Raw genomic sequence first — 15,759 nt, 5'->3', positions numbered from 1 at the left:
AAGAAACCCTTTCCCAGTTCAGAAACCAATATCCCATTCCATCTTTCATTTTGGCTCCCATTAATGTTTTGTCTCTCTGTAATGCAAATGTAAATTTTAAAGATCTTCCCTACCCCTAGGCTAAAGTGCACCTGAAGCCTGGGGTGGGAGGCCTGTTTTTCAGTAGATACTTCTTGATTGGCCAGTGAGTCAATAAGGTTGTTACATTCTCTAAGCCAGGAGAAGGCTATATAACCCCTGATGTGTAACTTTGTTTTGGGACTCACTTTGAGAAGTGTTCTGTGATTTGATCTGAATTCTGGGAAGCCGTTGTTGAGAGTCCCCCGGCTTTGAAAAACCCAGATTTGGAAACGCAGATGTTGACTGGGTATGTATGTAATGGTTGGACAGTTTGGAAAGCTGTCTACTTGATCTGTTAATGTCTTGATAATTCTGTCTGTATATTTTGAAGTTTGGGGTGCTGACCTTTTTCCCCTGAACAAGGTAAACGATATATGTCTGACTGATTAAAGTAAGCTTGTTTAACCCATTTTGAGTTGCTTTCCTTTAACAAAGCAGATCCAAGAACCTGTATGGGCGGCAAACCCTGAGGACGCTCTTGGGGTGCTTGCTGCTACAAAATTGCGTCACGAACAGGATCTGCCGAGTAAAAGGAAAGTATGGGGGCTGGGATAATTGTTTGTTTCCCAGTTGTGGTAGCTGTGACTCTGTGGAGCCATGGACCAGGAGAGAAGAATTGCCTACATGCAGACTTCGCTGAGCTGAGAGCAGGAATGGTGAGCTGCCTGCATCGGGACCTGGGCAGAAGCCAGGAGCGGCTGCCGCCTGTGGGAGGAGAAGGATCCCAGGAGTTCGGAATTCAGCCACAGGAAAAGATAAGAACTGAGCAGCAAAGCAGGGGCACTGAATGTGTTTTCTGGCTGCACCCCACAGTTTGGGACCCAGGGGGAGGATGGACTTGTAACTATGGTGGGTGGGCTGAAGTGCCTTGGACCCCCAAGGACCCCACCTTGTTGGTTTTGTTGCCCAGCCCCCTCTCTGTACTTGGAAGCAGGGGCTGGAGCTGTGTGAGGAGAAGGACACTGCCCCCCCCCCAACTTTATTTGAACTCTTGTTTTGAACTGAATATGTACTTTGTATTTGTTTAAGGCCCAGTGGCCACTTTGCTAACTTTACTTCTGTACCTTGAAAATGTGACCTAAGAGATGTTTAGTGCTAATTAAAAAGTAAATTGTCTATGCTATGGGCATGAAAGATCTTGGGGCCGAATGTAATGTGAATGTAAATTTTAAAGATCTTCCCTACCCCTAGGCTAAAGTGCACCTGAAGCCTGGGGTGGGAGGCTTGTTTTTCAGTAGATACTTCTTGATTGGCCAGTGAGTCAATAAGGTTGTTACATTCTCTGAGCCAGGAGAAGGCTATATAAGCCCTGATGTGTAGCTTTGTTTTGGGACTCACTTTGAGAAGTGTTCTGTGATTTGATCTGAATTCTGGGAAGCCGTTGTTGAGAGTCCCCCGGCTTTGAAAAACCCAGATTTGGAAACGCAGATGTTGACTGGGTATGTATGTAATGGTTGGACAGTTTGGAAAGCTGTCTACTTGATCTGTTAATGTCTTGATAATTCTGTCTGTATATTTTGAAGTTTGGGGTGCTGACCTTTTTCCCCTGAACAAGGTAAACGATATATGTCTGACTGATTAAAGTAAACTTGTTTAACCCATTTTGAGTTGCTTTCCTTTAACAAAGCAGATCCAAGAACCTGTATGGGCGGCAAACCCTGAGGACGCGCTTGGGGTGCTTGCTGCTACACTCTCCCTCTTACCAAAAAAAAAAGTAAGCTCCCTGAGGGCCAGGACTAGCTTTCTGTTTGTTGGTATTTGTATTACTTAACACAGGGCACAAGTGCAGAATAAATCCTTTATTTATCTAAGTTAAATAACTGTCTTATCATGTTATACTCTATGGGGACCCCAGGTTTTGGAAAGAGCTGCATGTTTTGGAAATAAGGACCAAGAGCAAGTAATAAGAAAACCTTGTGTCCAAAATAGAAGTTTGGACAAATCACTAGTATCAGTCAGAGCTGTCCTTGCTGTTACGGGGAAGATGATGTCAAAATTTCATTTCCAAAGTTATAAAGAGGAACTTTGGAGGTACCTCAGTGCTTAGACAAAGTGACAGCAAAAGGAAGAAAAGCATGAATATTCAGAACAAAACAGGGGAACCACAGTCCATAAGATCCAAGCACAACTCAATTTTAGGTTTGTTTTCGTAAAGTGCAGAAGGTTAGTACTAAATAGGTAGCCTCCTACATAAAGACAGGGTTCACAAAGTGCGCCGAACATTTTTTTTGAGGGGGGGAGGTAAGGCAGTTGGGTTAAGTGACTGGCCAAGGTCACCCAGCTAGTAAGTGTGTCAAGTGTCTGTCTGAGGCCAGATTTTAACTCGGGTCCTCCTGATTCCAGGGCTGGTGCTCTATTCACTGCACCACCTACCTGTCCCTGAACAGCTTAAAGAACGTTAATTATTGCTTTATATTAATCAAGCAAAAGTTACCAGGCTTTGTCAGGGAAGAGCCCTCTCTTAAAAGCATGAAGACACTGATTCCTCTACCTGCATGATTATGACATTTTCTCCATCTGCTAGTATTTCCATATTCTATATTTTAGCAGGAGTACCTGCTGGTACTGTGAAATATGGAAAAAAATTATTTTCAGTTGAATATATCATTTGTTCCACAAAGTAAATCTCTCCAGCATGGAAGCTCTTTTCCTCAATTATAAGGAAGCTAACTTTAGAAAGTTATCTGAGACTCTGAGAGCACAAGTGATTTGCCCGGGTTCACATAGCCAGTATGTATATGCCAGAGGGAGCATTTGAACCCATATCTTCCTGATTCCACTCATGCCACGCTATATCACTATAGAGTATAATAATCTATTTTTTGCAGAGCTTTTACAAACACTGAGAATTTTGCATCTATGGGCATTTGATGTGTCATGGCATGGTAAATAGAAAGCTGGGCCCAGAGCCAGGAAAATCTGGGTTCAAGGACTGTCTCTGACACATGCTACTTTGGGTCACCTCACCCTAGGTCAGCTACTTTTCCAGGCAAACCTCTACAAAAGACTCCAATTGCAGAGAATTGCTAGATGGAATTTCTTCACCCACAATGGACTCCTTACACCACTAAAATAACAGATCCAGTACCTATCTCTTTACAAATACTAAACCCACCACAGCTCTATGACATAGGGAGAAAAGATATTACTTTATCCCCAATTTACAGCTAAGGAAAACTGAGGTTCAGAGCAATAACTAAGTGATTTGTCTGCATTTAGTAAGTGTTGAATCTAGGAATTAAACCCAGGTCTATCCAGACCCTGAGTCTCAAGTTCTTTCTCCTACAGCACATTGATTATTGGCATCTAGAGGTATTCAGTGTCACCTAGGGACTTCAGTACCTAACAGGATACTTAGCCGTGACTTAACTACTACACATTTTCAAAAGACACACAGTGAGACAACGCTAACTTAAAGAAAGATCCACTGCTATGATTATACATGATGGGGGGCAGAGTCAAGATGGCAGATTAGAAACAGGACTTCTACCGCAACTCCAGCTCCCACCTCTCCCAATTAATGTAAAAAATGACCCTAGACAAACTTTGGGGCCACAGAAACCACAAAATGACACAGAGAAGCTAACCTCCTGCTGAGGACAACTCAGCAAGTGGCCAGCGCAGCACTCTAGGAGATGACCCCAGAACCACTTTAGCCAGAGGTCTTAGCCCCAGGGCAGCCTGACCAGCCACTGGCTGGAGGGACTTCAAATCACCAGCAGCTGTGGTGGTTTCAAGAATTATCAACCCATAGATGCAAAGGACAAAGTGAGAGGTCAGTGCAGTGTGGTCTTTGGGACCTGGGAATTTGGACTGTGATGTGGTCTTTGCCCCCCAGGGTGAGAAGTGGCTGAGGTGCAGCGGCCATATAGCCACCACCACGTGGCAGCTTCAGCTCCTGGTCTGCAGATTGTAGGGGGACCAAGTGACCAGTCTGAAGGCTAATCGCTCTTGCTTTAACCTGCTTGGATCTGGATTGCTGTCTAGGGGGGAAGTCCTGGGGTGTGCCACCAGCTTGCCAGAGTGTGTGGAGGCTTCAGAGAGGGCACTCAACTAATACCTTCGGCAGCTGAGAAAACCCCAGCATTTGGGATAAAGCTCCTGTTTCTGGTAGCAGAGTTCTACTGTGGCAAAAAGCCCAAAAGTCAAGTAATTGAGTGACAACATGAGCAGGAAAAGGAAGCAAAGCAAACAGAGCAACCCAACTTTACACTCCTATTTTGGGGACAAAAAGGATCAAAGCATAGAACAGGAGGAAGACAGCAAAGTCAGAACTCCTGCACCAAAAGCTTCCAAGAAAAATATGAGCTCATTAGAGTCCATAGAGGACCTTAAGAAGGATTTTGAAAATCAAATAAGAGAAATGGAGCAAAAATTGGGAAGAGAAATAAGAACAATGCAAGAAAATTATTAAATGAGAGTCAACAATCTGACTGAAGAAAATAACACCTTAAAAAAATAGACTAACTCAGATGGCAAAAGAGGCTCAAAAAGGCAATGAGGAGAAGAATGCCTTAAAAAGCCAAATTTGCCAGATGGAAAGGGGGTCTCAAGGGGTCACTGAGAAGAGTCCTTCCTTCAGAATTGGATCAGAGCAGGTGGAAGCTGGTGACTTTCTGTGAAATTGAGATACTGTTGAACAGGTCCAAATATGTGGAAGAGTGGGAGGAAGTGTGAGGTATCTCACTGGAAAAACCACTGACCTGGAGGGTGGATCCAGGAGAGATGGTTTGGAAATTGTTGGACTATCTGAAGGCCATGATCAGGGAGGGAGCCTGGGGATCATCCTTCAGGAGGTTCTCAAGGAAAGTTGCCCTGGTGTTTTGGAACTGGAGGACAAGGTAGGGGTTGGGGGAGTCCACCAATCACCTACTGAGGGGGATCCCAAGGGGAAAGTTCCTGGGAATGTTGTGGCCGGATTCCAGAGTTCCCAGATCAGGGAGAGGATGTTGCAAGCAGCTAGGAATAAACACTTCCAGTGTTGTGGGGGCATAATCAGGATGGCTCAAGACCTGGCAGCTTCTATATTGAGAAATCGGTGGGCTTGGAGTGTGATGTCAGGAGGTCAAGGGAGCTGGGATTAGGGCCAGAAGTTACCTACCCAGCAAAGCTGAGTGTGATGTTCCGGGGTTGTGGTCATTTGGTGGAGTGGAGGATTTTCCTTTTCTTTTTTTTTTAGAGGGCAATTGGGGTTAAGTAACTTGCCCAAGGTCACACGGCTAGGTTTGTGTGTGTGTGTGTGTGTGTGTGTGTGTGTGTGTGTTAAGTGTCTGAGGCCAAATTCGAACTCAGGTCCTCCTGACTCTGGGGCCAGCACTCTACTCACTGCACCACGTAGCCACCCCAAGAGTGGAGGATTTTCAAGTGTTCTTGATGAAGGAACCAGAATTGAATAGAAAATTTGACATTCAGATACAGGAAGCAGGAGAAGTTTGAGAGGGTGGACAGGGAAAGGAGATCATGGGGAACTTATCAAAGTTGAGCTATTTATACTCCTAAATGGAAAAACAATAATTTAGCTTATGAAACTTTTCTCAGTGTGAGAATAGTTGAAGGGAATAGAAATGTATGTATGTGTGTATGTATATATTTATAGATATGTATGTGTGTATATGTATACATACATATATGTCTATATAGGAGGGTATATGGGCTTATGAATACATATGGGAGTGTGTGCATATATATGTCTACAGGTATGCATAGACAGAGGGCACAGGACCAATTGAATAGGAAGGGATGATCCTTAAAAGGTGAAGTTAAGAGGTAAGAGAGAGGAATATAATGAGAGGAGATGGGAAGAGACAGAATGGGATAAATTGTCTCATATGGAAGAGGCAAGGGAGAATTGTTGCTATGGAGGGGAAGAACAGAAAGGCTAAGGGGAACGAGTCAATCTTGTTCTCATTGAATTTGTTTTGGGGAGGGAATGACATACACACTAAATAGGGTATCTCAAACTATGGGATAGAAGAGGGGAGAGGGGGGATGGTGGAGGGGGGGACAGGCTTGGGGGAGGGAAGTTGGAAGCACCCACTTTTGAAAGGGGAAAGGATCAAAGTAGAGACTAGAACAAGTGGGGGTGGGATAGGATAGAGGGAAATATAGTCAGTAATCCACAATATATCCACTTTGGAAATGTTTTGCATAGCTACTTATGTACAAGCTATATTGAATTGCTTATCTTCCCAGTGAAGGTGCGTGACAAGGGAGGAAGGGAAAGAATCTGTAATCCAAAGTTTTAACATCAAATGTTTAAAAATATATATGTATTATTATTAATATTGTACATGTAACTGGGAAATGAGATATAAAGGCACTAGGGCATAGAAATCCACTGAGCCCTACTGGAAAGTTGAAGGCGGAGTGGGGGAAGATATAGGAGAGAGCAAATTGGGGAAGGGGATATTCAGTGGGAATGCTGTTTTGGGGTGGTGGGTAGGGAAAATTGGGGAGAAAATTTGTAACTCAAAATCTTGTGGAAATGAATGATGTAAACTAAAAAATAAAAGAGAGAAAAAATAAAATGAAATAAAAAATTTAAAAAGACACAGTGAAACATTATATGTTGCAGAAATCAAGTTTATTTGTAAGATAAAGACTGCATCTCAAAAGAATTGAGGAAGTAAAGAAGATTCAACATCCCCCAAGAATCATCCCCCCAAAAGCAGTAACTGAAATGGCAGTACAATGCAGATTTTTCCCAGCAGGTGAAGCATTTGGGCCTCTTCTCAGCTGCCACCTTGGTCTTCTTCATGAGATGCAGAAGAGTCTGGGCACTCTTAAAGTAAATTCAGGAAAGCTAGATGAAGGCAGCTCTGACCAGGAGGCTTCTGGCCTTTGACCTCTGCACTGGGGGCTCAGAATCGACCAGACAGGTTGGAGCCACAGGCTGGGCGAGTAGGGCCACAGGTTGTTCGGGGACAGCAGCTGGGACGAGGACCACAGGGTGGGGGCACACAGGAGGCAGGTGTCGCACATGGATTGCAAGGAAGCCTGAAGGGGATAAGTCCATCCAGGCAAGGTTAAATTGAGGAGAGAAAAGAACATCCTAGGAATCTGTATGAAAAAGCTCGTGACATTGAAAGGCCATCACAATCTGGTTCCAACCTCTTTTTAGCCTGATTTTGCCTTATTCCCCACCACTACCACACCCATACACACACACACACACACACACATTCTCTCATACAACCCAAGTGGCCTTGTAGAGAAGGATCTACCTCCTGTCCCCAGACCTTTGTCCAGGCTGTCCCCCATGCTTAGAATGCTTTCTCTCCTCACCTCCACACTTTAGCACCTTTCTGCTTGTAAGTGAATTTCCAGAGCTTAGCACAGTACTGGCACATAAGTGCTTCATAAATATGTGTTGACTTGACTTGACTTGGAATCCCTACTTCCTTTCAAGGCTTATTTCAAATGCTACCTCTTAAGGGCCTTCCTTGATTTCTCCACAGATTACTCTGCATTTTTCAGGATCGTTGATTTGGAGCTAGAAGAGGCATTAAGTGCCTTCTCATATAACCCACTCATTTTACAAGAAGAAAAGAAACTGAGGCTGAGATAGGTTAAGTGACTTGCCCAGGGTCACATAGTTTCTAAGCGTCAGAAGTAGACCTTGAATACAGCCCTTCCTGACTCTAAACCCAATATTCTAACCATTGTACATGTTGCCTCTCAGTTATTTCTTATCTGTATTTATTTCTGTTACGTGTTTTGGTTTTCCCCAGTAGAACATAAGCTCCCTGGGGTCAGAGACTGCTTTCCATTCTGTCTTTGTTCTCTTGGCACCTGAAACAGTGCCTAACCTGTAGTCAGTATTTAATAAATGTTTGTTGAATTGAATGAAATCCATGGGGTACTGGACTCAGACTCAGAAGGATCCAAGTTCAAATGCTGCCTCAGACACTAGCTGTATGGCCAAGTTACTCCTTCTGAGTCTCACGTTCTTCGTTTATAAAATAAGGGATCAAATCTATATGCATCTATAAAACAAGCCTCTAAGGTCCCTTCTAACCCTAAATCCATGATGCTAAGAAAAAGCCATCACATACAGGTCAACTAGCAAGAACCAAAGCATTCAAACAAGAGCTCACTTTCTGAGAATCCACTCCTTTGCTGGCAGATACACATTGACAAGGAGAAGTAGAAGGGGGTGAAAAGCAAGTGCCCCCCAGGCTACAGAACACATTCAGTCTTGAAAGTCGGGAATAAATCTCATCCATCTCTTTTCCCACTTGTCTCTACGTGAACCCATTTTCCTTCAGGATCTGGCAAACAAATGCCCTTATTTGACCTGAGGGGCCTTTTTTATCAATTTAATCCATAATGCAGTCTTTGCTCCCATGGATTCATGGAATAAACATAGACAAAGCAGATCAATGAGCTTCCCATCCGAAAGCCTTCTGTTTAGAACTTGGTGCACATGCCCTTGCGGGGAAGTGCCAGCACCCCACTTACTTGCAGTCTTCACTCTCCAAAAGATTTCGGTAGGTGGAGATTTCACACTCCAGCCGAGCTTTGACATCTAGAAGCACCTGGTACTCATTGTTCTGGCGTTCTAGGTCAGCCCGGATCTCAGCCAGCTGCTCCTCCACATTGCCGATCAGGTACTGCATCTGGGCCAGCTCAGTGCTGTAGCGGGCCTCAGATTCACACAAGGAGTTTTCCAAACAGTCTTTCTGAAATGAGAAGCACCAAGACAATTATGGAACAGTGCTCCTAGAAAAACAACTCCTCAGAAACCCAAAAGAGACAATGCCCAGAGCCAGACTATCAAGGCAACACTCTCTGGTAGTACACAGGGCCTGGCATATAGAAAAGATTTAAATAGTTATTGAATTGAATGAAACTGAATTGAATTGTTCATGACCTAACACATTCAGAAATTCCTCCAGCTTGATAAAAAATGTAATTTAAATCTAGAAAATTGAGGACAAACAAGATCATCTCCAAAGATCTAAAGAGCTATGGACATCTGAGTATAACTCTGCCCATACTACCAAAACCCCTCTTAATATGAGTTTCACTTCTTCACATGCAGAAACAGTGGCTGGTGGTAAAGAGGAGATATTTACCTGACTTGGCACTAAATGTGACAAGGAATCCACCAGAACTCAGTCTGTCATGACTGGAGGGACTAGGATGCAAGGAAAAGAATGATGGATATGGAATCTGAGGAGATAGGCAATGTGGTGCAATGCAAGGGCAATGCATATGGAGTCAGAAGACCTGGTTCTAATCCCAGCTCCATCTGTTACAATGACCTGTGGGACCTTGGACAAGAACCTTTATCTCTCTAGACCTTAGGCCCTCCATCTATAAAATAAGGGGGTTGGATTAGATGGCCTATGAGTTCCCTTCCATAAGCCCACCGCCCTATAATTCGTTCAGGGGTATATGTCGAACATTTCCATCTCGATGGAAGGAAAAAGGCCTTCTTCACATGTAGGGAGATTGGAGGGTTACTGAAGCATCAGATGTGTTGGAAGGGTGCTGAATGCTTTTGCATGTCTATAAACATTTGTAATATTTTTTTGGCACATTTCTTTCTTGACTTCTAAATAGGTAAGGAAGGAGGCAGGAAGAAGGAGGGAATTTAGACTGAAAACAAAAGAAAATCAGATTGGAAGAGTGCAAAGACTGGAGGAGGAGACTCACCAGTTTGTGCTGAGCTTCTCGTTCAATTTCCAGAGCGTTTGCAGCACATCTTAGCTCCAGGAGCTCAGATTGGCAGCACTGTATCTCCTCTGAACAAGACATTGCCTGCAGATTGATGCCTTCGCTCTGAAAGACAGTGCAGACACAAGCACAGAGTCAGTTACAAGGACCCTGCAGAAGCCAGCAGCCACCTCCCAACACTGAGCCCCACTGCCCGCACCTGAGCCAAGAACCACTGCTCCACATCATTCCGGTTGGTCTCCACCATGGCCTCATATTGGCACCTCATCTCACCCAGAACCCGGTTGAGGTCTACAGGGGGGGCTGTGTCCAGCTCAATGCGCAGCTTGTCTCCCAGCTGGCATTGCAGGTTGTGGACTTCCTAGAGAGACAGAAGAGCAGGATGTCCAGTGTAAGAAAGGTCATTCTCTTTGTAGCAGCCTCCCTTGCCCCCTCAGGGTAGTATGGAAGAGAGAAAATCTCCCTGGGACTGAAGAGCCCTCACCTGGCATCCATGATAAAAGAACCTGCTGAGATACATTCTAAGGTTTGAGTTAGAACTATAGGATCAGTTACAATCAGAATTGGCACAAACTCACGAGATCTCTTCTCACCCAGTTATCCAACATGTTTAAAAAGCTGTAAGAAGTTGCACTGAGAGCAGAGTTCCAAAGAGTCAGGCAAGACTTTGGTCCTGCTGAGCCTTTCTGTGAGAACCAGAGCTCTCTGCCTCTAGGATTCTCCCACACACACCTTCCCTCCCCACTCTCAAGCCTGACCCCTTTTTCTGCTCATGGCTTGTGGGTATGACCAAACCTGCTCATGGTTGCTCTTGAGAGACAACTGCTCTTCCTTCAGCGACTCGACCTGGGCCTCCAGGTCACATTTGGCCAGGGTCAAGCCATCCATGAGCTTGTGCATGCCGCACATGTCAGCCTCCACCAGCTTGCGCAGGGACAATTCGCTTTCATGCCTTGAAAGAGAGGAGAGGGAAGGTGGAAAGGAGCAAGCAAAGGATAAACAGAGACAAGACCAGACTGGAACCTGCTGGAAGTGAAGGTCCTTAACCCACTAGACTGGACGCTTCTTGAGGACAAGACCAATGTCTTACTTTATCTTTGTATTCCTCTCGCCGTGCTTTCCTGAAAAGCCATGCCCTGTGTTGGTACTTAATAAACGTTTATTGAATTTAAATGAATCTTGGATGTGCTTCACTTTTCTAAGGTGTGGAAATAGCTTTTTTTCACGTTTTCCTCTTTTCTTTCCCATGACACCGCGGGATTCCAGTGGTGAGTTCTCTCTCACCCTACTTGTTTCTACTGGGAACCAGTGGGCCTTAGATTCCTTTTTTAATTCAGAAACTAAACCTGCTCCCTTTATTTCTAAAATGATCTGATTCTGCCTCACTAATAAGCACACATACATGCATAAGTATGATATCATGAATAGAAAAACAGGCCTTAGAGTCAGGAAGGCCTGGGTTCCAGTCCTACCACTGACCCCTATTCATAGTATGACCAGGGAAAATTCATTTAACTTCTCAGTGCCCCCAGCTTACTCTCTCAGACTCTAAGTTCCTGATGAATGACCAATATGCATCGGTGGAGGGAGTTTCCACACCTTCAGTGACTTAAACTGGGCCTCCAGGACACACTTGGCCAGGGTCAAGCCATCAGTGCCAAGGTACCAAAAGTACCCTATCCTAATGACATAACCATTTCTGAAAAAACTCACACAAACTGGCATGTGCCTTCTAACTCAGAAAAATCAACCAGCATGTAAGCAACTTAGATCACACATCTGCTTGACTCAAGGCTTTCTGCTGGCCCTTCATTTGAAAACTCCACCTCCAATATCAGAATTAGCCTGGTAAAGAGGAGAGAGGGGTGGGTGGCCTCCAAACGAGAAATCCCTGGGTTTAAGTACCATCTCTTACCCATTCTGCCTGTGCAATCTTGGGCAAGTCACTTAACCTCTCAATAGCCCATAAAACTCCCTAAGACTACAAAGTTGCAGACAAGGTACAAACCTGAAATCTGCAATGGTAGAAGGACTTTGCTGACCTTGGAATTTTCCTGTAGAAATGAAATTATCCATCCAATTCCAATCCCTATTGCAGTCCATATTTCTAATACGAGATTGTTGAAGTGGTAAAGAGTATGCTGAAGAGAACGAAGGGCATGAAGGAGGGGGCCCCAACCCTGCCAGACTTACTTGATTCTGAAGTCATCAGCTGCCAACTTGGCATTGTCCACTTGTATAACCAGCCGGTTATTCTCAGCCTTGGTACAGAGAATCTGAGGGGAAACAATGAGATATTTCAGTTGGCATTCTTTGGAGACCACCTGTTCCCTGTGGTTGATCCCATAATGTCCCAAAGCATGATGTAAGTATGGGCAGTGGGCATAGATATATTCCCCTTGGGAACTACATCTCCCATAAGAATATGCATCCCTCTGGTGCTCTTTCCAAAACCCCTAGCTTTCCATCAGCCTCTGTACTGGATGTGATTTTGCAGCACTGTGGAGGCTAGAGTATCACTATATCGAGGAACTATCACACAGGCTTTTGGAAGTGTGATTCCCCAAAAGGAACATAGCCATCCTCCTTACATTTTAACTCAAAGCCCTCTGTGCTTTCGTCTTCTATCTTTTGGGCATCTCTGCCTTTGCTATACCATCTAACCCATTCCCTTTAGGCCAGATTTTGGACATTGAGTGCTCTAGAGGCAGCTATGTGGCTCAGTAGATAGAAAGCTGGCTCTAGATTGGAAGGTCTGAGTTCAAATCTCATCTCAGACATTTATTGGTTGTGTGACCCTGGGCAAGTCACTTAGCCTCTGTCTACCATAGTTCCTCAATTGTAAAATGAGAATAATAATAGCATCTGCCTCACAAGGTTGTTGAGAGGAACAAAAGTGATCATATTTGTCAAGCACTCACTTAGCGCAGTGCCTGGTGCATAGCAGGCACTTGATAAATGCTTATTCCTTCCTTCCTATAAAACGTAAGTTACCTTTTGCTGTAGTTCCTCAATTGTCCTGAAGTAGGACTGGTAATCTGGGCACACATAGGAAGGATGGCACTTGCTCCATTCCTGAATCTTGGTCTCCAGCTCAGCATTCTCCTGCTCCAGCTGACGCACCTTCTCCAGGTAGTTGGCCAGACGGTCATTCAGAAACTGCATGGTCTCCTTCTCATGACCATTCAGGAAGCCTTCACCATAATTCCCACAGTTGCCAATGCTGGCAGGGATGTCGAGGGCCCCAGGTAAGGGGCAGGCTGACCGACAGCTGTTTGGCAGACAGAGGCTGGGTCGGCCCAGAGAGGTCGTCCCGACTCGGACACGGTTGTTGTGGGCCATCGCGGCAGAAAAGCACATGGAGGCAGCTTTGACCTGTGCTCCAGGTTTGCCACCAACATCAATGGAAGAGATGGAGATGTTGGTCGCTCCAGGAAGCTTGCTGCCCAGAGGATAGGAAGATGATGTTCTGATGATGTTGGAAGTCATGGTGTCAGCTGCTCAAGTTGGAGAAGTGGTTGAGGTGAGGCGGATAGGTCAAGCTGCCACGGTCTGAAGAGCTCCTTCCTTCTGAGGTCTTTTATATCTGCTCCAGGTGGGTGTTGGCTCATTTGCAGACCTCTCTTCCCAGGTGATTTGTCTATTGTCAAACAATCATCCCATTAGTCAGTTATTGAGTTTACTGTTTATGAAGAGTTCCTCACCTCATGAAAGGACTTTTTACTCACCTGAAGCTGTGTTGGGGAGTAGGGGGGGGGGAGGGCAAGGGGTGGTGATGGTGAAACAATCGTTTTTTTTAAATAAGATTCACATTGCTCTACAAAGAACAAAACCCTTCCAGATCTCTTGTGTGCTGGACAGCTCTCACGGATGCTAGTTATTGCACAAACCTCCCATTTGGAATGCACAAGTTTTCTCTCATTTGCCTTGTAACAAGAGTCCTTCCGGTAATACCTATTTCTGAAATGTCCAGATCTCCTCATCTCTTAGGATACCCAGGTTGTGATCACTTGGTGGAATACAACAGGCTATCAATAAGGAAAGTTGAGTAACACGACCTTCTCTTCCAGGTTTGACAGTAGGAGTAGAAGATGCAAGAGCAGTTGACTATTAAAAGTCTACCATTGATCCTTCTCACATAAGTTGCTTAAGTTTCAGACTCCCGTTAAGGGGAATAGACTACAGACTTTGCCAGTGGAATCTGTACTTGGAAGTATCTAATCACAGGGAAAGGATTGAGTTGTGGGGAGAATAAAAAGAAAGTTGCAGGCTTTCTAAACTAAAAGGAGTTTCATAAGGACATTGCTCCCGTGGCAGTGACTGGAAGAAAGGGAAAGAAAAGCTCATGAAGCCTCTGGGAAACTTGTTCATTACAACTGTTCATTACAAACATTATTCACTAAAAACAAAACCCTATGGGATACATAGAAAGAAGGTAACAGAAGACCTCAGAGTTTTAAGATCAACAGATGTTGATATCAGTAATGAAAAGAGTAGAATGGCTCAGTAAATCAACAGGAAATTGAAATGAAGAAACCCTTTCCCAGTTCAGAAACCAATATCCCATTCCATCTTTCTTTTCAGCTCCCTTTAATGCTTTGCCTCCTGGCCCCCCACCCAAGAAATGTGAGCTCCCTAAGGGCAAGAACTGGCTTTCTGCTTGTTTGTATTTGTATTGTTTAGCACAGTGCACAAGTGCAGAATAAATTACTATTAATAAACCCTTTTATTTATGTAAAATGATAACTGTCTTATCATATTATACTCTATGGGGATCCCAGGTTATGGAAAGAGCTGCATGTTTTGGAAATAAGGACCCAGAGCAAATAAGATGAAAACCTTGTGTTCAAAATGGAAATTTGGACAAATTACCAGTATCCATCTGAGCTGTCCTTGCTGTTGGGGGAAAGATGATATCAAAGTTCCATTTCCAAAGTTAGAATGAGCAACTTTGGAGGTACCTCAGTGCTTGGACAAAGTGATGGCAAAAGGAATTAAAGTGTGGATATTCAGAACAAAACAGGTGAGCCACTGTCTGTAGGACCCAAGCACAACTCAATTTTAGTTTTGTTTTTGTAAAGTGCAGTGTTAGGACTAAATAGCCACCATACACAAACGTTCTCTATCTTCTATACCTTCTTTGTGTCATGCATCCTTTGGCCATCTGGTGAAATTTCTAAGCTCTTTCTTAGAAAAAAAATGTTTAGAAGCATAAAATAAAACACATGAGATTATTAAAGAGGCCAAACATATTGAAATACAATTATCAATTTTTTTTAAAGTTCACAGGACCCCCAGTCAAGAATGCTTACCCTAAAGGGATTCAGAGTTCTGCCTAAATCTGCATTGCTTTAAAAACCCATTCTTAGCCAACAATTGCTCCGTGTCAGGCCATGGGGTCATCGGGCTGTGAGTAATTCATTATGGTAGCTCACTTCAGAAGCACTATCCTCTGTGGTCTCAGTATCTAATCTGAATCTGTTCCATCTTCAAACATGCCTTTGTTGGTCTATCCTGCCCTGCAGTGAGTTTCTCTATAAACCTCAGGAATAGACAATTAAAGGTACTTCCTTTGATTTGCTAAACAGGATCCTTCTATGGGCCTTATAGACCCGCCAGAGTCATTTCACTGGCCAGAGACCATGTTTCCTTCCATCTTTGACCAAACAGCACATCTTACTTTATAAACATCGCTGCCCTTTATGTCTGTAGGTGACTCTTCTCCCTGGTGGCTGACCTGACGCTGGATCTATGGATTTGATGAGGTTTGAACTCAGAGACTGCTTTGCATAATAATACAGCAGCTGGGACTGCTAGGTAAAGAGTTAATACTCAGCTGATTAGTCTCCTTCTCAAAGGGAAGGGGTGGTAGTGATGGGCTATGGGATTGCAGCCACGTGTACAAGGAGGAGCCAAAGACAGACCACACCCAATAGCTCTGCTTTGCCTATTCCCCCA

General features: G+C 44.2%; 1 protein-coding gene and 2 long non-coding RNA genes across 3 annotated transcripts in view; 2 read left to right on the top strand and 1 right to left on the bottom strand.

The window, feature by feature from the left end:
• The window catches only part of LOC138146019 (uncharacterized), a 44,692-nt gene extending 34,885 nt beyond the window's left edge, over positions 1–9,807 (top strand). The window contains exon 4 of the long non-coding RNA XR_011164363.1: positions 9,688–9,807. This is a non-coding gene — a long non-coding RNA (uncharacterized lncRNA). The remainder of the gene's footprint in view (positions 1–9,687) is intronic.
• On the top strand, positions 92–1,721 carry LOC138145796 (uncharacterized). Its single transcript, XR_011164322.1, has 2 exons — positions 92–367; positions 691–1,721. It is a non-coding gene; the product is annotated as an uncharacterized lncRNA (long non-coding RNA).
• Positions 6,720–13,308, bottom strand: LOC138146017 (keratin, type I cuticular Ha8-like). Its single transcript, XM_069067746.1, has 7 exons — positions 12,796–13,308; positions 11,995–12,077; positions 10,597–10,753; positions 10,001–10,162; positions 9,781–9,906; positions 8,581–8,801; positions 6,720–7,116 (listed from the first exon to the last, which is right to left on the bottom strand). The coding sequence occupies exons 1-7, from the start codon at positions 13,288–13,290 to the stop codon at positions 6,981–6,983; spliced, it is 1,380 nt and encodes a 459-aa protein (XP_068923847.1). The 5' UTR covers positions 13,291–13,308; the 3' UTR covers positions 6,720–6,980.
• Positions 13,309–15,759: the final 2,451 nt, after the last annotated feature.

Source organism: Petaurus breviceps, unplaced genomic scaffold (assembly GCF_028583685.1).
Source record: "Petaurus breviceps papuanus isolate PSGF00001 unplaced genomic scaffold, PetGlider_PUasm1.0 90750, whole genome shotgun sequence".
Classification (NCBI taxonomy): Eukaryota; Metazoa; Chordata; class Mammalia; order Diprotodontia; family Petauridae; genus Petaurus; species Petaurus breviceps.
This window is presented reverse-complemented; position numbering and strand designations above follow the sequence as displayed.